At 36.8% G+C, this 25,388-nt stretch overlaps 3 protein-coding genes across 3 annotated transcripts; all 3 read left to right on the top strand.

Moving 5' to 3' along the window:
- Positions 1–6,145: 6,145 nt before the first annotated feature.
- Positions 6,146–8,230, top strand: LOC132171777 (early nodule-specific protein 2-like). The gene is made up of 2 exons (XM_059583175.1): positions 6,146–6,965; positions 7,401–8,230. Exons 1-2 carry the CDS (start codon positions 6,190–6,192, stop codon positions 8,053–8,055), a joined length of 1,431 nt encoding a protein of 476 aa, XP_059439158.1. The 5' UTR covers positions 6,146–6,189; the 3' UTR covers positions 8,056–8,230.
- A 2,934-nt stretch (positions 8,231–11,164) lies between these two features.
- Positions 11,165–14,331, top strand: LOC132168673 (aspartic proteinase nepenthesin-1-like). Its single transcript, XM_059579684.1, has 3 exons — positions 11,165–11,697; positions 12,820–13,257; positions 13,855–14,331. Exons 1-3 carry the CDS (start codon positions 11,172–11,174, stop codon positions 14,253–14,255), a joined length of 1,365 nt encoding a protein of 454 aa, XP_059435667.1. The 5' UTR covers positions 11,165–11,171; the 3' UTR covers positions 14,256–14,331.
- A 672-nt stretch (positions 14,332–15,003) lies between these two features.
- Positions 15,004–17,610, top strand: LOC132168672 (pentatricopeptide repeat-containing protein At3g12770-like). Its single transcript, XM_059579683.1, has one exon. The coding sequence runs from the start codon at positions 15,227–15,229 to the stop codon at positions 17,585–17,587; it is 2,361 nt and encodes a 786-aa protein (XP_059435666.1). The 5' UTR covers positions 15,004–15,226; the 3' UTR covers positions 17,588–17,610.
- The last annotated feature ends 7,778 nt before the right edge of the window (positions 17,611–25,388 follow it).

Below are 25,388 nucleotides of genomic sequence, written 5' to 3'. Positions count from 1 at the left end.
TTCTTTTGATATTCTCTTGATCTTTGTTCAGTTTCATCTTGATTTTCTTTTGATCTTAATAATTAATTTATTGCAATCACTAAAAAACAACTTGATTAAGCTTAATTATAATGAAGGTAGATTTAAAGAATGTATAGAATGCATAGATGAGAGGTCATATGAGTAATATAAGCATTTTCAATTGATGTAATTCTAGACGTCTATAATGAAGAAGTTCAAGAGCATTCCTAGGAGCATCTCCAACGAATGCTTTAAAAATCATGTTCATTAACTTGTCTTTTCCTTATCTAAAACACTTTTTTTTTTGTTTTTTTTTTTTTTATTATTAGCTAACTTTTAGGCAAGTGCTTGTAGCTTAATTATTAGCTTATGTTTTTTTTTTTAATAATTTCTCTCTCTTCTCTCTTGGTGGTTTCAAAAAATAAGAAAAAAAATAATATTTAAAGAAAATAGAGAATGGAGTAGAAAACCTGTTAGAGTTTATATTAAAAATGTAGTAAATAAAGTAGAAAATGGTGCTTTGATTAGTTGGAATGCATAACATTACTAGAGATATTGCTCATAAATAGTTGGAAAAGGAAAAAAAAATGATATATAAAAGCAAGGAATAGATTAGCATGCCAATGAATTTCCACCCTCCATAAAATATTGTTGGAAGATGAGAAATTGCATTCCTAAATTAAAGGATCCATACAACTCATATATATATGTGTGTGCGCGCGCGTGTGCGCGCGCGTGTTTTACCAGCCTATCAACTAATAACAGCCGATAATAGTTGTATGACGGCCTCTAGCATATCTTGAAAAAAAAAAAAAAAAAAAAGTAAAATGAAAACATAAATTAAACACAAAAACAACCTTTGAAGATAACAACAAAATCATTTCAAAGACGATATTCAATTAATTTTTACATATCCATTTTACACATGCAGCCAAAGCTCAAAGGGTATCTCCAAGCCGATCAAAGAGATAAACACACACACAAAAAAGCCGATCGAAGAAATAAGAGCCTGCAGCCCAAGCATCGAAAGTTTTATTCAATAAATATAGCAATTAGCAAGTTTACTTCTTACGCAAGCCGCGAAAGTAGGCCTTTGGGTTTTGTTCAAAACCACCCCTTGATATGCGATGACCCCTTCCGGGAGCTTTCATTGTTTTCCCGCCTGAGCGTGACAGGACGGCAACCACACACGCCAACAGACCTATGCCGATGACAGCAGTAGCACCAACTACCGCCTGCGCCTGCAGTGAGCTTACGCTGCTACCCATTACCACTCCACAACAAAACACAAGTCTACAACTCTCATATATATATATATATATTCCCTTTACAGGACAGGATGGAGAACATCACTTAATTACTGTTTTCATGTAGTAATTAATTGATTCGTGTAGCAAAAGGAGTGGGGTAAGGTTTCTTTGTCCTCGGAGACGTAAGTGAGATGTTATCTTTATCTCCAAGTAAAAGGTTTACTTTATCCTTATCTCTAAGACTCGAAGTAATAGGTTTACTTTATCTTTATCACTTCATAGACGTCATTAGGGGTGGGCAAAAACCCGCCCAACCCGCCCCGCCCCGTCCGGGTTTCATGTGTTTTTTTGCGGGTTCGGGTAAGATTCTTTCAACCCGTGCGGGTCGGGTCGGGTTGCGGGTTTTAAAGGTTTTTCCCTGCGGGTACCCGCCCGACCCGCTGCATAAGTATAAAAACAAAAAAACCCTAACCCAACTCCATTCAGCCTTGCTCTTTTTCTTCTGCCGCCTCCCCCCTTTTCTCTCCCTCTAGCTCTCTCGTCTCCCTTGCTCTCTCTCGTCTTACTTGCTCTCTCTCCAGTGTGTTCTCTCTCTCCGCCTCTCGTCTGTTTCTCTCTCTAGTCTACATCGCCGCTCCCACCTCCACAGACCACGATCTTTGGTTTTCTTTTTCATTCTTTGGTTTTCTGCAAAGTTGTGTATGTTTGTTTGTTTTTCGGGGTTCTGTGTTTATAGGTTTAAATCGTTTGATGTAGGTAGTGTTTGTTTCTCAGGGTTCTGAGAGGATCTGACAAAAATGGAGGAGAAGAAAGAGGATCTGGAGAAGAACCCGCACAACCCGCAATACCCGTCTCGTCCCGCGCGCAATACCCGAACCCGCACGGGTATTGCTGTCTGTGCTCGGGTGGCGGGTTGAAATTTTGAAACCCGCAGGGTGCGGGGCGGGTTGGGGAAAAGGCCGATACCCGCCCCGCCCCGACCCGTGCCCACCCCTAGACGTCATGCATGACTTTAACGTTTTGTAAGGATATAAAGCTAATTGCGTGTGGTCCAGTGTAGAATAAACAAGAGGCCACTAAGAGTGGTGGTTTAATGGCCAAAATAAATTTTTAAGTGGTTAAGGCATGTATTAGGGTGTGGGTTCAATCCTCTGTAATGTGGAATCCTTACATATGCTCGATGCTCTGGTGGGACCGGATCAGGCTATGGCCCAGTCGGATTCCATCTATAGTCACACTCAATTAAGATAGCCACAATTGGTCCCATTCGAGTCACGGAGGAGGCGATCTATGAAATAGAATGAGCCACGGCTGGATAGCGTAGTGGCATATTACGATCCTATGTGTCCCCTTTTCCCTTTTCCAATTAACAAAAATAAAAGTGATTCTCTTGCTTTTATTTATTCTCTTATGGTGGATGCAACACTTTACAGTGCAGACAAGCTAATACTTGAAACTCTTTCATGGGAAGGCAATGCAGGTCACTATCCACAGATTGGCAGAATATATATAATTCTTCAATTAAAGTTCTCAGTGGAAGACTTTGAAGGGAATAACTTATTCTTCTATTTAAGGATAACTAATTATGAAACCTTAAGAACAAAGCTTAGAGATGGCCGGGTATGGTTGTGAGAATAGAGGGCAACTACTCCACCTACAACGGGGTTCCAAGTTTAACGCTCCCAACCCGTTAGAGCTAGGTTTGTTAACTAATGCCTCAAAGCCGGCGCAAAGGAAATACCATGGGAGCATGATCCTCTTGTGGATGAGTATTTTTGTCTTTTCATTTTTTGAGGGGACAAAAATACTTTTCCACTATAACTAATTGGATATTTTCTAGTTCAAATGAAATGGAAAGGATCCTAATTCAATACCATGAGGTGCAGAGCATTAAATGAAAGCAAATGATAATTCAAACATTGAATGCCAAAGCTTGTGGCCGGTCAACATAAAACAAAAATAGCAAAGACTCAGCAAATAATATTCCCAATCGATTAAAATAGTTGGTTCAAAAATCATTTGATGAAAAAAAAACTGTAAATGTTCAAAATTAACATAAAACATGAAGTGCTTTCCTTTGAACTAAAACTCTTGTTCTAAACTCATGTAAGTTTTTCTTCTCTCTTTTATTATGGCCTTGTATAGGGTTGCACGTAATCTTGAAGGACCCGTTGGGAAGAGTCAGTCTAGGCCAATTGATTAACTTTTAGGTGCAATCAGCATGACAATATATACATGGTGATGGGCCACACTCATTTGACTGTGATGCACTCCATCCCAACCTCCACACGGTGTCATGCAATCTCTCTTTCTTGGGCCAAATAGTTTCTTAAAACTTGTTCTATCTCAACACGTGCATGCTTAATCTTTACTTTTCTGTTGAATGTTCGTTCATCTTATGACATTTAGCATGTGTAGCTAGAGGGGCTAGCTTTTCTCTTATAAAAACTCTCCTTAATTAGAAAGTGACACAAATTTCTTTCAAAAATTTTCTTTAATAAGTGAACTTTCCTTAAATAAAATTCTCCTTAATTAGCATGTGTAGAGACGTCTCATACGGCGGCCCTCCATCTTCACCTTTGGGTGAAAGACTTTTGTTTGGTTTGGACCCTAGGTTCATTTCCAACGACTATGCATGCACGCTAGCTATGTATACTCTTTAGTCCACTCTATCAGGGGTTAAGATTAGTATTTTCAAACTATTGGCTCTAATATTATTGTTCTTAATTAGTTTAACAATATCTTAGGAAGTATTCATTAATGAGATCGCCATGATATAACATATTGCGAAACCACCAAGTCCAAAAGTCTATGAATTTGAACTCAGTTATATTATGTTTTTTTCTCCCTCACATGCATGTCCTAACACATCATGAACGTACGTACAGCATGCTAGATGTCAGAAAATTTTAATTTGAAAGTTGGGATATTATATTTATTGATGAGTTTATCATACCAGAAAATTGTATATATGAGGACATTCATCAAATATATATACATGCATGAGTAGAGACATTCATCAAATATATATACATGCATGAGTAGAGAAATATAATGAACAAGAGAATCGAGAGAGGCACACGAGATTACCTTGTCAAGTTTTCAAAAGGTGGGTTAATGGAAGAGGGGCGAAGTCCCATTACAATCAATCAAGTATATATCAATTGGCCTTGATTCTTGAAACAGGAGGTGCTCAATATATATGTATGTGACACTTTCAAAGAAAGTGTCCTTGTTATATAGTAATTTTGATGCAGGGCAATTTTCTATCCTATCGGACTAATCGTAGAAAAAAATTATGACATCATATGAGAGTAAGCTTGGTGACATTAGAAAACTGATTCAAATGTCTACGAAGTCATGTTTTGTCGCTTCTAACTTTTACTGAGTCAAAACGGTTACAAATAGAATTTTAAAGAGCTGGACAGACAGGCACATTCCAAATCTCAATTCAAACTAGATTTGGAACAAGGTGATCCAAAAGACTTCCAAAAGGCGTGTTCCAAAATCTAAGTTCGAACTAGATTTGGAACAAGGTGATTCAAATTTTTACAAGTTCGAACTGGAAGCTGAAATTTTTTGTAAACCGACCTTTTTTCAATTTTTTATTAGGGTTAAGAGTCTGGGTAGTATAAATATATGTTATAACTGTCTAGAGCTAGGCTCAATTATTATTATTTTTAATTATTATCTATTTAAACACTTTAATGGTGGTTTTCTTTTCTACTCTACCTCGAACCTTAGATTAACTCTTATTTTTTTAATAAGGGTTGTAATTCTTGTGTTTGTTGTTTTTGCGAAGCCACTTTGCCGTGCTGCATTAGTTAGAACCTGTTTGGGATTGCGTTTAAAGGTCTTAAAAATGCTTTTAGCATTCAAAAAGTTCACTTGAAGAAAAAAGTACTCGTTTGGTAAAAAAATTAAAAGCGCTTTTAAGGGTCCAAAAAGCCTAAAAATGACCAAAATGAACTTTTGACAAAAGCTTAAAATTAAAGCTTTTGCCCAAAAGCTCTTTTTGACTTAAAAGCTTTATTTCTCAAACGCAATCTCAAACATGCTCTTAGTATCATATCCAAAGTTGCGGCTGCATGAAACTTTCTTTAATCTGGCTTGCTGGGAAAACACCATGACTACGGATAAAAGAAAGTTAAAAAAAGTAATTTTCTCCTGCTGCTCATTGTTGCATTGACGTTGAGAGACTTGAGATCAGAGATAAAGAGGAATATAATTTGGCTGGTCGCATTATCGGTCATATGGATCAATAGATAAGCTCATGAGCAGAATATGATTCTTAAGAAAAATGTAGAATTGATCCTTTTGAAGAAAAACTTAAAAAGTGCAGAGACAATATGGGTGGAGATCGACGAATAGCCAGCTTGGCTCCCAATTAATTCCAGCCATGGAAAACAACAGAAAGTAGTGTCAAGTGCTTCGAAGCACTTGTTCATGTTGTGAATATTGTAAACTTTTCTAAAAATTCTTCTCAATCTTTTCACTTGGAACGGCCATGTCCCAACTGATCTTATATCCTGTTTGGAGCTTCTGATTCTTGCATTGAAAGTTCACAGTTGTTTCCATGTAGCAAAAGTGATTCTCTCAGCTTTTATTTATTCTTTTATGGTGGATATATATATTCAACACATTCTGCAGAGTGCAGCTGAAAATAAAAATAAATAAATAAATAAATCATTCAAGGGAAGTTAATGCAGGTCGCTATATGTGCATGGATTTGGCAGAATATGATTCTTCAATTATGTTGTCAATCGAAGAACAAGAAGGGAATCTCACTGTACCCTCCTTGATTCTTGTATCATGTCATGTAAGCACAAAGGAAAATTATTTTTCTATTTAAGGATAAGTTATGACACCTTTAGAAACTGAAGAGGTAGTCCTAATTAAGGTTCTTTGAGGAAACGAGGTTTTCACACAAAGCTTAGAGATGGATGGGTATGGTTATGGGTATAGATCAGGCTACTCCACCTATAATGGGGCTCCGCCACGTGCTAATGAATGGAGCGAAGCAAGCTACGCCTCCGATCACGTTTGCCGGCCGGTCATCGTCGATGCCGAGGGCCGGAAAACGCCAATTATTGTGAGCATTCCCAATCGTTATGGGCAGAGCTATGTTGCAAAAGTTGAGACAGTTGTTGAGCATGTCCGTGTGCCTGTATTCACACAATACAGGCATAGCTCCCCGCCCAAGATTGAGCCAGTGAAAGACTATGGATACGGATATGGCTCCCCACCAAAGGTTGAGCCAGTGAAAGACTATGGATATAGATATGGCTCCCCACCAAAGGTTGAGCCGGTGAAAGACTATGGATACAGATATGGCTCCCCACCAAAGGTTGAGCCACTGAAAATCTATGGAAGAGTTAAGCCCCCATCAAAGGTTGAGCCAGTGAGGGACTATGGATACAAACATAGCTCCTTCCCAAGGCCGGTCGAGCCCGTGAATGATTCTAGATACAGATATAGCTCGCCACCAAAGGTTGAGCCACTGAAAGACTATGGATACGGATACAGCTCCGGACCAAGGGTTGGGCCCGTGAATGATTTTGGATACAGATATAGCTCCCCGCAAAAGGTCGAGCCAACGAGGGACGTCTATGGATACAAACCAAGCTCCTTACCAAGGGTCGAGCCCGTGAATGATTATGGATACAAACAAAGCTCCTTACCAAAGGTCGAGCCCGTGAAAGATTATGGATACAGGTATTAGAATATTTTATACTCTCTAAATTAAGCTTTGTAGGGTTTGCTCTATGAAAAATGATATATACTCGGCAAGTATTCTAATTTCATCCACAAAAGCGTGGTCCTCTAACTAAAAAATCCATTTTCATCTATCAAATGCTATAGGAGAACCATATGCCATATTGCCATATTAGTTTGGATGGATGGAATGAAGATATTTGTTCAGTATATATATATAACATTTCTCTTATTCTCTTTCTTATTTAGTCTAATCTAGATATGTTTCCTTATAAGAAATGTCTGTTTTCCATCTTTTGTTCTGGACAAAAATTTTCTTTAAACTAGGCAGAGAAATTTCTTTCAACTCAGTCTATAAAACTAACTTGTGTCCATCTTGGCAAGAAGCACTCTCTTCCCTTTCATAGTATATCTCATCATAAATTTCTACAACAGGAATAACTCCCCACCAAAGGTTGAGCCGGAGAAAGACTACGGATTCAAGACGGAGGTGAAAGATAAGTTTTATAATGCCGACAAATTGCGCAGGCCTTCGAGTCCAGCTGAAGATCGCCCACAAGAAGTTGAGGACTTCCTCGCCAAAGTCCAGACAGAAGCTAGCCGACCCAGCAGGTTCCCAAATGCAGCCAACTGGCGCCAAGTACTAGCCCCTCCATCAAACGCTAATAACGGCGACAACAATAACAACAACAAAGATGACTACAGCCGCAAGAATGACGCCGCCACGGAGCCAACAACGGTCACAACTGGAGGCTGGGCTAGGCCGAGCCGTTCAGCATGGCGGGCTGCGCCGGCAAACCGTGAAGGCACGCTCGGGAAACCAACATCCGACATTGCCGAAGCTGTGGAGAATTTGAAGGAAGCTGCAACGGGATTATCTGTGGCTTCTGGCGGTCCCCCGCAGTTCTCGCGGAACCCAGCACCAAAAAGAGAGGCGTATGCAGAAACCATTGACAGCAGGGAAGCTGCAAGGCGATACGGCAACTTCAACGGATCTTCTAGGCCGGAAAAAGCTGGTGATCAGACTTTCACAGCAACCATCGATAGCAAAGAGGCTGCTAGGAGGTATGGCGGCGCAAATGTTGATTGATCCTGAATGATCAATGCTTCCTGGGAGGTTTGTATTGTACGTATGGAAATATTATCTTAATTAATGGCATGCATGCCTGGCCCTGAGGGCATCATATTATATATATAAAATAAGCTTAAGCTTTTGCGTATATTGTAGTAAGAATATGCAATATTAAACGTGAGTATTTTATGTACATGGTGCATGTCTGTGTAATCTTTTTTTTCTGGTGTTTTGTCCTGCTGCATGAATGATGAAAGAAGAGAATAAACAGTGAGAATGCCTCGGATGGTAAATGGCTCAGATAATGGGAACATCAAATGTGATCATTGGCCATTTGGTTTGCGGAATAGACCCCTAGAATGAAATAGATATTCTTTAGAATAGTTATTCTTTTGTTTGGTAGGGGTCTGTTCCTAGAAATAGTTATTCTCATGAGAATGACTAATCTCATACAAATGAATAACTATTCATCTAAATTAAGAGGAGTAACTATTTCTTCTAAACTAAGAAGAACAGCTATTCCTTATGAAATTGAATAAATTTTCCAAAAAACCCATTTTTATTTTTTGAGTTTATTTTAAACTTAAAAAAAACTAAAAAAAATAAAGTGGGTGGCCGACCACCCATTGTGGTGGTCAGCCACCCACAGAAGAGGCCGGGGGTGGTGCGGCCACCCCTGAGGGTGTCGAGGGTGGTCGTGGCCACCCCCGTGGGTCCTTTGGGGTGGCTGCGCTTGCTTATAAGGGGTGACCTGGCCACCCCAGCTGTTTATGTGGGTGGCTGGCCACCCACTTTATTTTCTTTAATTTTTAATTTTTTTATTTTAAATATGAGTTGAAAAAAATAATAGCATGGGGCTTTTAGTAATTTTGATTAAATTCCAATTAAAGTATGTGTGTTGTTACTAAATTAAGGAATATGAATAGTTATTCAATTCCATTCCATTCTCTTTTATTTCCAGTCATAACTATTCACTTTCCTAATGAAATACGCATTATGCGAACCAAACGAGCCCTTATGTTGCATAGAGGTGAGAGTTCATATGGTTGAGTATTTAAATGTATATATATATATATATATATATAGCGGAGTAATGTTTGAGGAGCATCTTTTTATCCTCTCAAAGTTAAAGTGACTTTTAAAATTACTATTAAATTTTGATCTAATAATAATTTTAAAAATAATATAAACTTTGGAAGAATAAAAGAAAGGATAAAAAGATATTTTATAACATTACTCATAGGCGGGGTTCTATATATAAGAGGAGTGAGAGTCCATATGACTTTTATTACTTTAATTTAGAGGGTCACTTATAAAATGAATCAAACATCAAACATTTTATATTTTTCTTTACTTTAGTTAAATATTTTTTGTTTTTTTTTGTTTTTGGTAGATGAGAGAAAAAGGAAATGAATATATAATCTTAAAAAGCTAAATAGCTTTCACTTTTTGGCTTTTAGTAAATGGCTTGTAACAAATGACAAGCATCCTTACCAAATTTTACTCATCAAAATAACCAAAAGACAAAAGTACATTTTTACCTATTGTAACTACTCACTTTGTTAAAGCATTTTCAACAGCCTCACTATTTTAACAATTCATTTTCACTATTTCATTTAAATATTATTTTTCAAAGATTTGTTTATTCTTTTTTCAACTATTAAAGGGGGAGAGAGAAACCATTTTTTTATTCACAAATTTTTTCCATCAAAGTGATAAGGCTGAAAATGAGACTTGTTAGGCAGTTTCGCCAAATAATTGCCTCACTAAAATAACCAAAAAATGGTTTTGATGAGGCTGCAAATAGTTAGAGCATTCACATCCAGTTCAACAAAATATCATTTTGCCTATTTTTATTGAGTTATAGTGTTAAAATCACTTTCCATCCGGCTAAGCAAACTACCTAAGAGTTTGTTGAGGAGCTACAATGCTCAACAAAGTTGTTGAGCACTATAGCTCAACAATCTATTATTTTATTAATTAAAAAAGCATTTCATCCTTTTTCCTTTAATTAAAAACCATTTAAACTTCTCTCCCCTCACTTGTAGAACTACATAAAAAATACAAAATAATAAATTTTAAATAAAATATTAAAAGTTGATAGTTAAAATGCTACGCCGAATGTAAGTACTTTAAAAAAGTGGATAGCTAAAATAAAAAAAATAAATAATATTTTGGCTAAATTTAGCAAAACTTTTGCTGAGCGGGATGTAAATGCGCTACCATCCGTTTTGCAAATATGGTTTATTATAAAAGTCTCTTAACTTTTTGGCTCTTGATAAATGGCTTGTTTAGAAAGGTCTCTTGAGCATTCATGAGCTGTTTAAATTTAGCTTTTTTTCTAAAAATTTGAAAAAATAAATAAATTCCAAGTCAAAACACTAGACCTCTTGCCGTTTAAAGTAGTACTGTAGGTGCATCTTGACTACACTACAATGGCTGGTGTTAATGCTGACAATAAATACCTGCTCTGAGACTAATTGTCAAACGAAATAAATTAAATAAAAGTCTTTATTCTTATGCACTAATCATAAAAGCAATTTGTTACAAGGATACAGAGAATCATGAACTGATGATGATGAATTAATTAACACTTCTCTCACAATTAATTACTTAATATTATCCGGCCTACTTACCTTAATTAACTAATAATGACTAATCAATTAATTAACACTTCTCCTTTTCTTGTTTTTTTTAAGACTTATCTTACTAACCATCAATCATGCATATATCCAAATTTGCCTATTTTTCTGTTTTTTAATTTTGTTTGCTACTGTTCATTCGCCCCTCCGCACCAAAAAAAAAATCTAAATCCGCCCCAGGCTACCGGTTCTCAAAATGATGTGAACTATAAGTTTCCCGCAACAGATATCGGCTTCCTCCTGCAAACCGCTAGATAAAGTACTTCGTTATAAATTTGACTTAGGTATTATAAAAAAACTACACAACGGTCCAAATTTATCGTAATTTTTTCACCCCACCTAAATCAAATCTTGTTTATAAAGAGACAACATTAATTAATTTACTGCAGAGTTAATTAGTGCCCCACCTGGCTGACGGTTTCAACTTCTCATATATATATATATATATATATACTAACACCACAATATGTGCTTGCTAAGAGCTAGGAGACAATGGCTTTGAGAAGCCTCTCTGCTGTATATTGGGTGACCCTTATCATTCATCTTCTCATTGCAGCCTCAGGCAAAGGCTTTAGCATCAAGCTAATCCCAAGATCCTCCATTGATACAACTCTCTTCCCCAGAAACCTCTCTCTTGAAGAACATCATTCTAGAATAGCTCAACTCTCCAGAGCTCGAGCTCTTCAATACAAATACTCCATGAATTCTACATTAATGGAGAAAACAGAGCAAGGCATTGAGACACTGCGACCTTGGATTGTGATGGCTTGGACTAGCCTTTACATGGCTCAAATGTTCATTGGCTCAGAAGCTTACACTACGTACTTGTTGGTCGACACCGGCTCCGATGACACGTGGATTCAAGCCGACGGCTGCACCATCTGTTTCCCCCTCTTAGGCGGAAATTTCAATTACCATGAATCCAAGACGTACCATGCCGTGTCTTGTGATCATCCCCTCTGTGTTCCCAAAATATGTCACGAAGGTCTATGCCTTTACGAGTCCGCCTACATAGGAGGTAGCGTACGTTAAATCACTACTGATCTTCAAATTTTTAGCCGATAAGAGTGAATGTATTTAATTATTTGATTTATATTCTAATATATTTATTCTCGTGTGGGTTTAAACTCCTCTTTAGTAAAAAAGCCACAACACGTGAAATATTTTTGGGATGAGTGTGGTATATGAGTTAGAAATTAATATATATATATATATATATATATATATATATGTCTAGTTTGTGGCTTTTTGAATGTTTGAAATAGATGGTATTAAAGAGCTAGCTTCAGAAGAAAAGAGTCCCAAAAAATAAAAGAGAGAGAGAAATTAAGTTCGCGTTTATAAGGCCCTACTCTTTTTAAAGCCAAAAAAGAATTTATTTTTTAAGTTTTTTTTCAAAAATAAGTTTTTGACCATTTTTAGAGTAAAAAATTTATAGAAGTGCTTTTAGAGTTTTTCACTAATCATGCCGGCTTTTTGTTTGCGTCACAGCTTTATAGGTATTAAAAGTATTTTTTAAGCTTCTTCACGTAATTTATTACGGTCGGACGCACGCGCATTATCTATCGGTAAACTGACGTTAAAACTACTTATTTAATACTATAAAGAGTTCATTGCAAACCAATTTTTTCTTCTGTCTCTTAACAACCTCCTAGTTTAAAATTTGAGTCTCTCCCTTGCTTGAATAGATCGAAACTCTAAGGGTGTTTCTGATTAAGATTCCCTCAAATTTCTTTTAAAATTAAGATTCTCAAATTCATAAATCTCAACCGTCTATTTCATTTAAGCGTCTAAAATAAACCATGTTTCAGAATTTAATGAGGAAGCTACCTTATTAAATCTCTGTCCCTTAGTAACTTCTTCATTAAATTCTGAACCATGACTTATTTTAAACGTTTAAATGAGATGAAGTTGATATTTATAAATTTGACAATCTCAAATTTAAGGAGAATTTTAGAGAATCCAAATCCGTGTTTCTAACCTCCATTGTGTCCTAGAAAAATATTTGTTGTAACCCACTACAATACCAATTCATCAGCTAGAATTGACGGGGACAAATAATATCTTAAACAAAAAACGATTCAGTAACGCATGCACCTAAGAGCATTTACTTTCCTATTTTCTCTTTATGTTTTTACAGGTAGTAGCACGAGGGGCATCGTTTCAGCTGACAACTTCACATTCCCAGCCAATGGAGGATTTGCAAGCTTCCAAAATGTGGTGTTCGGGTGTGGCTTCGACAACCGAAACATAGTATTTGGTGGAAACATTGGACCAAACAATGTCATAGCAGGAATTTTTGGCTTAGGGTCTGGGAGAAGGTCAATCCTAAGACAACTAGGCCCTGTCACCAACCAACGCTTCTCTTATTGCCTCCCTTCATGGACCACGGCACAGGGAACCTACACATACTTGCGCTTTGGCCCTGATGCACAAATAAGAGGAGATGCTCAAAGAATAGTACAAACAACCCCCATGCTGCCAGGAATTCCCAGATACTATGTGAACATGTTGGGAATCAGCATCGATGCAGTGCGGCTTCCAATCGATCCGACCGTGTTTAAGCTGAACGATGACGGTACTGTCAAATCACTGTTTATTTTTGAAGCTTAAAGCATGTTTGAGATTCTATTTGAGAAATAGAGTTTTTAAATTAAAAAACGTTTTTTTGGCAAAAGCTTCATTTTTAAACTTTTTTCAAATTGCGTTTTGGTTATTTTTTTACCCTTAAAAACACTTTCAATTTTTTTTACCAAACAAGTATTTTTTCTTCAGACCGACTTTTTGAAAGTCAAACGCATTTTTAAGCCCTCGAATACACTTTTATGGCCTGTTTTGGTGTGTATTTGAGGGCCTAAAAGTGCGTTTAACACTCAAAAAGTTGGTCTGAAGAAAAAGTAGCCGTTTTGATAAAAAAAATTGAAAGTGCTTTTAAGAGTCCAAAAAGCTCAAAAATGGCTAAAACGCACTTTTGGCAAAAGCTTTATTTAAGCAATTTTTGACTTAAAAACTCTATTTTTCAAATACAACCGAAACATACTCTAGGGCATGTTGGAGTTTGCATTTGATGGGTTTAAAAATGTGTTTAACATTCAAATAGTCTGTTTTTTTTTAAAAAAAAAAAAAGAGTTGACACGAAGAAATAAATTTAATCGTTTAATTTATATTCTAACAGGTACAGGGGGTTTCGTCCTTGATTCGGGAAGCGGGCAATCTTTTCTTGTTCCAGGTGCGTATAATGTGGTGAAAGGTGAGATGGTGAAGAACTTGCAGAGATATGGATGGAATCCTATAGAGGGAGAGCAAGTGCCATATGATATTTGCTATAAAGTCATTTCAGCTGTGAATCATACGGCCTTGCCATCTATGACTTTTCATTTTATGGGAGCAGAGCTTGTCGTGGATTCTAAAGCAGTGTTCCAAGTATTTGATGATATGTTTTGCATGGCTATCCTGCCTATTTATCAACAGGGACCAAATATTCTGGGGGCATTTCAGCAGGCAAATCATCGGTTCTTGTTTGATGTTAGAGCATCTACAATGTCGTTTGTTCAAGAGACTTGTCAATCTAATTGAAAGCTTAATGCTTCCTGCTTGTGATGGTTTGATCAAAGGATGAATAATATTTGGAGACAATGATGATCCTGATTGGTAGCCATTGTGGCTCATTTGGGATTCCGGTTTCAATAAGTGAAATTTTAAAAATTGTTTTTTGAAATTGCTACTTTTTAAATTTATATAGGCGTTTGGTGAAACATATTAAAAAGTATTTTTTTTATCAAATATTTATTATATGAAATAGTAATTTTTGTTTAAATTAGTACTTTTTCAAATATAAGCACTTCCTGGACTACTTATAGAAATCGTAGTTTTTTTCTTATTTTAAATTAAGTGCTTTTTAAAACGCAAATTATTCTTGCGAAATCGCAATCTCAAACGCATCCTTAGTCATATACTATTTAAAAAAAAAAAAAAAACATATATCTATACCCACTATATCATCTAAGAATATATCTTTAAAAAAAAAATAATGTTATTTAGTAGATTATTATAGAACTGTAAAATAATTTGAAGATGTGGCAATAAAAATCAGCTGTTGATTTGTACCAAAAAATACAATCTAAAAGTTGATTTTTATTTTTCCAACATCTACGTTATATGAAAGTCGTATAGTCTAAATGTCTATAAAATAAGGTTATTGTTATAAATATGAGTAATGTCGATTAGAATTATCTTTGAATCCTCCCAAAGTGAAGTGATGTGATTTTTAAGATCATGAATAGATCAAAATTTAATTATGATCATTTTAAATTCAATTGTGATTTTAAGAGCAAGTTCACGTTCGAGGCGATATAATCGCTCAACAGATGCAGGGGAGAAATCTGTTTTTTCGGTTCTTACATTAAGTGACCGTTACTTCTCTGGCATTCTGTGAAGTTACCAAATGCGAACGAGATTAGCGCGCATTTTGCTCAGCAAAGAGTAGCCTATGGCTTTGAGACTCGTCCACTCGTCTACCTTCTCTAGCTTTACTCGTCCATTCAGTGATGCCCAACACAACCAACCATCGTCTATTTGTTTACAGATTGTTGTCGCTTTTGCAGGAATTGTCAAAGAGCCTTATCAAGGTCAAGTGCATCCACACCCAGATTATCACCAATTCTATATCCAGCGACCAAACTTTGGCTACAAAACTAGTTAGGACGTATTGTGATTTGGGTCATGTTGGCTATGCCCGTCACGTGTTTGATCAATTTTCTCAGCCAGAAAAGATTCTATGCAATGCCATGGTTGGTGGGTATGTAAGAAATGAGCGGTACAATGAGACCCTTGAGTTGTTTAAAATGATGGGGTCTTGCAATTTGGAAATTGATAGTTATACGTGTAATTTTGCACTCAGGGCATGCATGGGCTTGTTAGATTATGGAATGGGTAGGGAAGTAATTAGGACAGCGGTGGAAAATGGGGTTGAAAACAATCGGTTTTTGGGGAGTTCGATGATAAATTTCTTGGTGAAATTTGGTAGTATTGATGAAGCGCGAAGGATCTTTGATGCAATGCCTGAACGGGATGTTGTTTGTTGGAACTCTATGATAGGTGGGTATGTACAGGCATGCCATTTTAACGAGGCTTTTGATTTGTTTTTTGATATGCGCCGTTGCGGGACTAGGCCAAGTCCGGTAACTATTGCTTGCTTAATTCAAGCTTGTACAGAACAAAAGAGTTTGCAACTTGGAAAATGTGTTCATGGGTGTGTATTTGGATTAGGAATGGGTGATGATGTTTTAGTGGTTACCTCATTGGTTGACATGTATGGTAAGATGGGTAATGTTGGAAGTGCTCAACTGGCTTTTGTTAGCATGCCCACAAGAAATTTGGTTTCATGGAATGCTATGATGTCGGGATTTGTTCAAAATGGTTTGGTGCGAGAAGCTCTTGAACTCTTTCATAGGTTGGTATCTAGTGGTGTCGGTTTTGATTCAGGAACCATGATTAGCCTCCTTCAGGGTTGTGCTCAAACAGCTGATTTGGACGGTGGAAAAATCCTCCATGGTTGTATATATAGAAAGGGTCTCAATTCGAATCTCATTTTGTCTACTGCAATTGTTGATCTGTATTCTAAATGTGGTGCCTTGAAGCATGCGTTCTTTGTCTTTGACAGAATGAAAAATAGGAATGTGATTACTTGGACTGCCATGCTAGTAGGGTTAGCACAGAATGGACATGCCGAAGATGCCCTGAAATTATTTAGTCAGATGCAAGAAGAGAGAGTTGCAGCCAACTCTGTCACTCTTGTTAGTTTAATCCATTCTTGTGCCCACCTGGGCTCTTTGAAGAAAGGAAGAAGTGTCCATGCTAGTTTAATTCGCTGTGGCTTTGCATTTGATGTAGTTAACATGACAGCCCTGATTGATATGTATGCCAAGTGTGGAAAGATAAATTCTGCAGAGAGGGTATTTGGCAGTGGATCCGTTTCTAGAGATATTATTTTGTGGAACTCAATGATAACTGGCTATGGGATGCATGGCCATGGGCATCAAGCTCTTGTTGTCTATAGAAAAATGATAGAGGAGGGACTCAAGCCAAATCAAACTACCTTTGTGGCTCTTCTAACTGCTTGTAGTCACTCGGGCATTGTGGAAGATGGTATTACTTTGTTTCGCGGAATGGAGAGAGACCACAACATTATGCCCACTGAGAAGCACTATGCTTGTGTTGTGGATCTTCTTAGCAGGGGGGGCCGTCTTGAGGAAGCTGTGGCTTTTGTCAAACAAATGCCTTTTGAACCAGGCAGCGCGGTGCTTGAAGCCTTGCTGAGCGGATGTCGAACCCACAAAAACATTGACATGGGCATACAAACTGCAGATAGATTACTTCATTTAGATTCCATGAATCCTGGAATTTATGTTGTGTTATCAAATATATATGCTGAAGCAAGGAGATGGAATACAGTGAATTACATTCGAGGCCTCATGAGGACACGGGGCCTGAAAAAAACACCCGGATATAGTTCAATTGAAGTAGGAAACCAGGTGTATACATTTTTTGCTGGAGATTATTTTCATCCAAAGTGGGCAGATGTTTATCAGTTTTTGGAAAGTTTGAGGATAGAGGTGGAGGCATCTGGTTATGTGGCAGAGACCAGTTGTGTTCTGCGTGATGTAGACGAGGCAATGAAGGTGAAGTTGCTTTGGGGCCACAGCGAGAGAATAGCTATTGCATTTGGTCTCTTAAACACACCAGCTGGGAGCTTGATTAGGATCACCAAGAATCTACGTGTTTGTATTGACTGTCACACTCTGACCAAATATATATCGAAGATTGTTAAGAGGGAAATTATTGTAAGAGATGCCAATCGTTTCCATCACTTTGTTGATGGCAAATGCTCATGTAGTGACTACTGGTGATGTGGAAGGACATTAGATGTTTAGAGGTGAGAAATTACTTCCTTTTTTTCTTTTTCTCCTTGAGTTCTTTAAGTAAAATAAAAATACACATGCACATGCCATTGAAGCAAATCAGTAGACTGTGTGGTAACTGGAGACAGAATAGAATCCTCTTAGCTTCAAATGAAATTGATAGTATTTATTTTATGGTCAAGATTTAAAGCTGATGCATTTAACGGTGTCTATAATATTATAATTCTGACTCTTTTAAAAAAAATTAAATAATGTGATATCATGTACACCATTAAATGCATTAATTTTAAATTTTGACCATGAAATAGATACCATCTATTTCATTTGAAATGAAAAGGATTTTTATCCACCAGAAATGGGTTAGGCAAAGGCAGAATTGTAATGGAGATGGGTTGACTGTAGGTTAGAAATCAATCATCATTTCATATAATCCATGTAGTCTTCACCTCTCTTAGCATTTGTAACTGATGATCACTGTTCTTAGCACTGCCAATTCCTTCACCCACTTACACCCACTTACACCCACTTAGGGGACAGAAAGAGTGGTTATATCTTATTTGGGCCAAGGAAATAAGCAATGTGAGACAACTTCAGACAAACCTTAACGTATGAATGAATGAATGACTTGTGCCTCTTCTATTCTTGTTCTGGATAGTCATTGATAGGGTGTACTAAATCCAATTTAAAACAGGATTCATGAGTACTCTCTAACCCACACAATGGTTGACACTTGGAGATCTTGTTCCGTTCAAATGGCATGTTAAACCGTTTAAACACTATCATTTTATATTCGATCTTGGCCATTCATTTTCCCGTGTAAATTCTCAGCTGATACATGGCATTTTAATTCTCGTTTAAACAGGTCCATTCTCGTTCGAACAAAATGCTCTAGTTTCAAATTTCTCTGTCCTAACTTAAATTTTCAATCCCTATTTGATCAAATGCCTAAGAGCCTCCCGGTGCTAAATCGAGTTAGTGCAATGTTGCTCATACGATAGTAAATAGGGCATTAACTTTTTCTACGAGAATCAAATCACGCATATGACTCCAAACCAGAAAGCTATTTTCAGCACGCATGTTATGAGACTTAATGACCGTTGTTTTCAATCTAAAATCCACCATTTTCCCCTGTAGATCACAATTTTAAGTTCTTTCTTGCCATTTTTAAGAAATATTTATTTTCTTTGGGACAACTAGGATTTTTCTATTTTCTATTCATGATTATCTATCTCATCCTGAATTTTCTTTTACCTTAAATCTTAAGTCCCTATTTACTATCATACGCTTTGTTAGAATTTCCTCAGTTCTACACGACTTCAAAATATATATATAAACCTTTCCTAACCTCCCTTTGTTTTCCTCTTTCCATTTTCTTCTTATTTCAACAACTTTCCTATTTGTGGTTTGGAAGTTAGAAGTACTGTTTTTCCTCCACCCATACAATATACATGTCATGCGCCCCTCCATCACCATTTCCAGTCGTCCCTTTTTCCCTCAATAACGATTGTTGTAGCGCATGTATGCCACGTGCCACCTTGTTACGCGTCAGCTACACGCACCTTCACCCTTTTATCACAATTCATGGTGGTGACTCTTTTACAAGTATCTCTTAGTTTTTCCAGCTCTTCGTGTAATTGGCTTAAAATTAAGAATCTTTCAGGTGCTTCTACTTGCACCTACAACTATCACCATGAGTCGCCACAACCAGCACCGGTGACATCATTCTTATTTGCTTCTTTCATCTTGAGGATCCTCTTCGGGGTTGTGGTCTTTATTTGGCTATCTACTATTTTCTTAGGAAAAATTACAATTTACCCCCCCAAAGTTGTCAGCGATTTGCAATTCCGCCTCCAAAGTTTCAATTTTTACAATCCACCCCCCTAAAGTTTCAATTTTTTGCAATTCAGGCACTCCGTCAGTCAAACCCGCTTTGACTGACGGAACAGTGACCACGTGCGACGCACGTGGTCACTTTATGCGATTTAGTGCCCAAAATACCCCCATCAAGTGGTTACACCTTGACCCATGTCCAAACCCAGCTGACCCACGCCCCGACCTTGCTGACCCAACCCCCAACCCAACCCAACCCAGACTTAAACTTAGTTAAAACAGCAAATAAACAAAACTGAAAAGGTCTGGAAAAACCCGGCACGCACGAGGGAGGGGAGGACGTTGCTGAGTCACTAGCGAAAGGGACCCGAGAGAGGTAGAACCCACCTCCGACAGCCACGCGACAAGCTACCCGACACCCACTCGAGATCAACCCAAAGTTTGGAGCTTTGCGCATTTGTGTACGACGAGGTAAGTTTTTGCCCTTATTTGATTCGTAAATTTACACCGAAATGTGTAGTATCGTTCTAGGGTTTTTCGTAAATTGGGGTTTTCTTGAGGGGGTTTTTAATTTGGTTATCCCTAACTCTGTGATGTTGATTTATTGTTAACAAATTTTTGTTTTCTATTGTATATTGATTTATTGCGAAGAGAGAGAGAAATGATGGAGTATACCTCAAGTTCTAGAGCTTCATCTTCACCGCAGAGGCTTTGTTACTGTGAGCGGCCGATGGTTGTAAAAACAGCTCAAACAGAGCACAATTTCGGGAGGAGGTTTGTGGGTTGCGAAAATTACAAGGCACGTTTTATGTTTATGATGAGTGTTGCGAAAATTTGGGCAAGTTCTTCAAACACGTAATTTCTTGTTTATGGTTGTAATTTTTGTAGGGTGTTCTTTAGGGTTTAGGGTAAGTATTGATAATTTCTTGTTTGAATTTCTTGTTTATGGTTTTAATTTTCGTTGTTGGTTATGTGTGTTTAAGTTGAGTAGTGATGGTTGTGGGTTCTTTGTTGGGTTATTTTAGGGTTTAGTTATTTGTTATAGTTTGTTTAGGTGTGATGCTTGTGTAATGGTTGAAAACCAAAATTTGGGCAAGTTCTTCAAACTCTTTATCCATTTCTTGTTTATGGTTGTAATTTTTGTAGGGTGTTCTTTAGGGTTTAGGGTAAGTATTGATAATTTCTTGTTTATGGTTTTAATGTTCGTTGTTGGTTATGTGTGTTTAAGTTGAGTAGTGATGGTTGTGGGTTCTTTGTTGGGTTATTTTAGGATTTAGTTATTTGTTATAATTTGTTTAGGTGTGATGATTGTGTAATGGTTGAAAACCAAAATTTGGGCAAGTTCTTCAAACTCTTTATCCATTTCTTGTTTATGGTTGTAATTTTTGTAGGGTGTTCTTTAGGGTTTAGGATAAGTATTGATAATGTCTTGTTTATGGTTTTAATTTTTGTTGTTGGTTATGTGTGTTTAAGTTGAGTAGTGATGGTTGTGGGTTCTTTGTTGGGTTATTTTAGGGTTTAGTTATTTGTTATAATTTGTTTAGGTGTGATGCTTGTGTATTGGTTGAAAACCAAAATTTGGGCAAGTTCTTCAAACTCTTTATCCATTTATTGTTTATGGTTGTAATTTTTGTAGAGTGTTCTTTAGGGTTTAGGGTAAGTATTGATAATTTCTTGTTTGAATTTCTTGTTTAGGGTTTTAATTTTCGTTGTTGGTTATGTGTGTTTAAGTTGAGTAGTGATGGTTGTGGGTTCTTTGTTGGGTTATTTTAGGGTTTAGTTATTTGTTATAATTTGTTTAGGGTTTAGGGTTTGAACATGCCATACTTCTCGCGCATGGCTTCTATTGTCAATATATAAGAGCATCTAGGGTTAGGCGTGATGCTTGTGTAATGGTTTAGGGTTTAGGTATCGAATTTTATGTGTAATGGTTTTTCAACTACACTATCATATTTGATAGTGTAGCGAAAAAAAAAAATGATTGTGAAAAAAACTTTAACCATTTACCTATTTTAAATATAACTATAAAAAAATGGGTATGTGTAATATTGTATGTGTTTAGATTGGTGATTAATATTTGTTTACTATTTTATAGATCAACCGAGATTGTGGTTACTTTGAATGAGTTGATCCTGAGCTGTGTGCGAAATGTAAAAGGGTTGGAACTTGGTTCTGGCGAAAGCACCAAAAATTGTTGTCAGAAGCAAAGCGGTGTGAAGACATGGTTCAAGTTGAAGTCAGTAAGGTGAAGGTAGAAATGGAGAGAGAAAATATGTGTTTGAAGGTAGAAATGGATAAAGAAATTGTCCGGTATCATAAGGAAGTAGAGATTGGGGAGATCAAACTCCATGCAGTTAAGAAGAATTACCAAACAATTCTTGCGTGTTTCTGGGTAATTTGTTTAAGTGTCATTTTCGTTTTGTTGTTTGGATACACTTCAAGTGGTTCGTATGAATGCAAGCTTGGCCGTTTGAAGTTGAACTGAGGTCTATGTAATTTTGAGATGACATTGTGTTTTTTTATGTTTGTGTTATTTTGGGAGCACAATGTGGTATTTTGTAACATAAGTAATTGTGGGAGCGCAATGCCGTACGTTTTAGAGCCGTGTAATTGTAAAAGCTTATTTGAAATGTAATGTACTTTTTAATGAATTTATTAGTTGCTATGACTGTAATTTCCTGTTTTACGTATACACGAATTGTGTGTATGGCATGTCACTTGGGTATTTTGAGTTTTATTTTTTACCTTTTAAAAATAACATTTATCATTACAAGTGGTGCACTTTATTAAAAAAATTCTCCACGGCCTTTATAATTTAAATGGGTGTTATAATGAAGATTTACTAGAGAATTATAACGCACGTGCTTGACAATTCCACTACCGACTTGCAAATTATTGAAAAGGAAAACCTTTAATTTCACAACCGAGTTGAGAATTATGAAAATCTATACCCATTATGAAAGACATGAGATACAAATCAACTTCACCACATCTTAGATTTGTGGCATAGGTACAAAAACAGCAACCAAAAAACCCTTCGATAATTTATCTTAATTTATCAGTGCACAATTTGGTTACCAAGCAGTAATTTTGTAGTCTTTTAAGATATTTTGGTCTATGGGCCAACATAATCACACAAGCTCGCACACAGATCTTGTAGGCATATATTAAGAAAATTCAATAATACAATCATTTAAAACCACCAAATGCAAAGCCAATATTGTTATGACTTAGCGTGAGATAGATCATCAACCAACCCCAACCCCAACCCCAACCTTGTACATAACCCTACAAATAATCATTTCAAATACGCAAATCTAAAGCTAAAATGACAAAAATAAATCTACAACAAGTAATTACATGTATACAAAATACATACATCCAAATAAACGTTTTACCGGTTCACATTCGCTATTTCATTTAAAATATTATTTCTTTATTTATTTTAATTATTCTCAAAGAAGAAAGAGAATCAGCTAGTCAAATCTTTAGGCAAAATGACTGACAGATTAAGAAAATATTTTTGGTATTTTTTTAGCTACCCAATGTGAATGCTCCAATTCCTTCTCTCCCAAGTTTCTTAATTATTGCCACTTTATTTTCATATAATAAGGGTGTATTAGTGGACCATAGCATGGGACCAAACTCATGACGTGTCAGAGGTCCTACTTTATTAATATTTAATCCCTCATCATAAATTTCACAAGCTTATCCCTATTTACATACCATTATACCAATGCTAGCCCTCTTCCTTTGACATTAAATTTTGCCCAACACAACCAAACTGCATTAAATTTTTTCTTAGAATGAGAAATTCATTCTAAGAAATTCATGTTTGTTAACACTCATTGTAATTTTTTCTTAGAATGAGAAATTCATGTTAATTTCCACTTTCAAGTCAAGATTGCATATTCAGGAGCACAGAATCAAGTGTTTCTACCTCCTCTCCCCCATCTTTGTTTCACAAACCCAAGTACACATGGGACATACATAGCATCTTCTATTGCTTACTCAAATTCTGAGAGAAATATTATTAGACTAATCCAAATAGAGGTAATACTAAAATCCCATACAAAAAGAGACCCAATGATTACATAAAATAGCACAAGAAACACAAACAAAGTGGTCGTGGCAGGCTTCTATTTTATAAGTCATAACAGCATAGGTTTGTATTCAGTCCAAGATGTCATCTAGGCTGAAAATTTTCATATTAGGCCAGCATAATTTGCAAATTTCATCAGAAAATCCCTTCCCAAACAGCTGCCTGTTTTAGAAATACTCTAGGATATGCAATTACAACTCTAGGGCTGTGATGGTCTAGGAGATGCTGGAGGCTTCAAATCCGGATACTGCAACAAAAGAGAAAAATAAGAACTATGAAAAGAGACAAGAATTTGTTCACTGCATATTCCACAGGATTAACTCAATAAAAACATGTATGTTCCAGGTAAATTTAGACTACTAATATTCTAAGAAATTCATGATATGATAAAATAATTTCCATGCAAATATCTCAATAATTTCCATGCAAATATCTCAATATTTGTATCCTACTTCCAGCCAAGTAAAAAGTATGTACCTCCACATATTAAACAAAAAAAAATCTGCAGCAAGTAACCAACCAACACATTCACAATTTCCATACAAAAAATGTCCACATTTCCAACCTACTTCCAACCAAGTCAAAACTATGTACTTCCACATCTTAAACAAAAATAAATCTACAACAAGTAATTACATGCATACAACACATTCACAATTTCCATAAAACAAATGTCCACATTTCTTCTTTCATCTACTTCCAACCAAGTCAAAACTATGTACGTTCACATCTTAAACCAAAATCAATCTCCAACAAGTAAGTAAGCCTGCAATACATGAATAATTTCCATGCAAATATCTCAATATTTGTATCCTACTTCCAGCCAAGTAAAAAGTATGTACCTCCACATATTAAACAAAAAAAATTCTGTAGTAAGTAACCAACCAACACATTCACAATTTCCATACAAAAAATGTCCACATTTCCAACCTACTTCCAACCAAGTCAAATATTATTTGCAACACATTACCAACTTCCTACCACATATGTTGTTATCCATACATATATCCAACAACCAACCACATATACTGTTATCCATACACATTACAAATGAAAGTCACATATATTGTTATCCATACACATTACCAAAAAATGAAATATACCAAAACCACAAAAAACACATAAGGCTAATTGTCCATGACTTTACGGCTTCCATTGTGGATTGAGCCGTTTCCTCTTGGCTTCCATAATTTCAATACCCTTTTCTACTGTTGTTGCAATGCGTTTTCCTTTCAACTTTGCGATATTATCAGACTTTGCTACATTACCATCAGCATGAGGAGGTGCTGGGGTAGTAGGTGCAGCTATACCACCTCTGCCTGCACCACTTCTACCTGCAACACTTATGCCTAACCCACCTTTGCCTGCCCCACCTCTGCCTGCCCCACCTCTGCCTGCAACATCAATGCCTACACCACCTCTGTCTCCACCACCTCGAATTGCAAATCCCCTCCCCATTTTAGCCCTTTTAGGTCCACCACCCATAGTTTTCCGTCCAATTCCACCACCTCTAGTTCTAGGCCCTGTACGTGAAGGTTGGGCTCCAGCGGGGACCTCTTCAGTGAGGTCAATATGTACAGGAGCCCGGGTCGGTGTACTACGAAAAATACCTCTAATCCTATCAGATGTACGAGTCCTTGATGCAGGACCTCCTGTGACCATTACAGGAATTTCAATGGCATCTTCTGTACCTTCCACACTGCCCCATGCTGCAGGTAAGGTAATTCCTACCCTAGGTTCAAAAGAGTCGAGATCGGTATTTTGGTCTTCAACAGGTGGAGGTGTTGCTCCTCTTTCAGCTCCAAATCCAGGGGGAGGTGTGTGCTCTCTTTCATCAACAAGTCTGGGGATTACAAA

This window comes from Corylus avellana, chromosome ca2 (genome assembly GCF_901000735.1).
Source record: "Corylus avellana chromosome ca2, CavTom2PMs-1.0".
NCBI lineage: Eukaryota > Viridiplantae > Streptophyta > Magnoliopsida > Fagales > Betulaceae > Corylus > Corylus avellana.
This window is presented reverse-complemented; position numbering and strand designations above follow the sequence as displayed.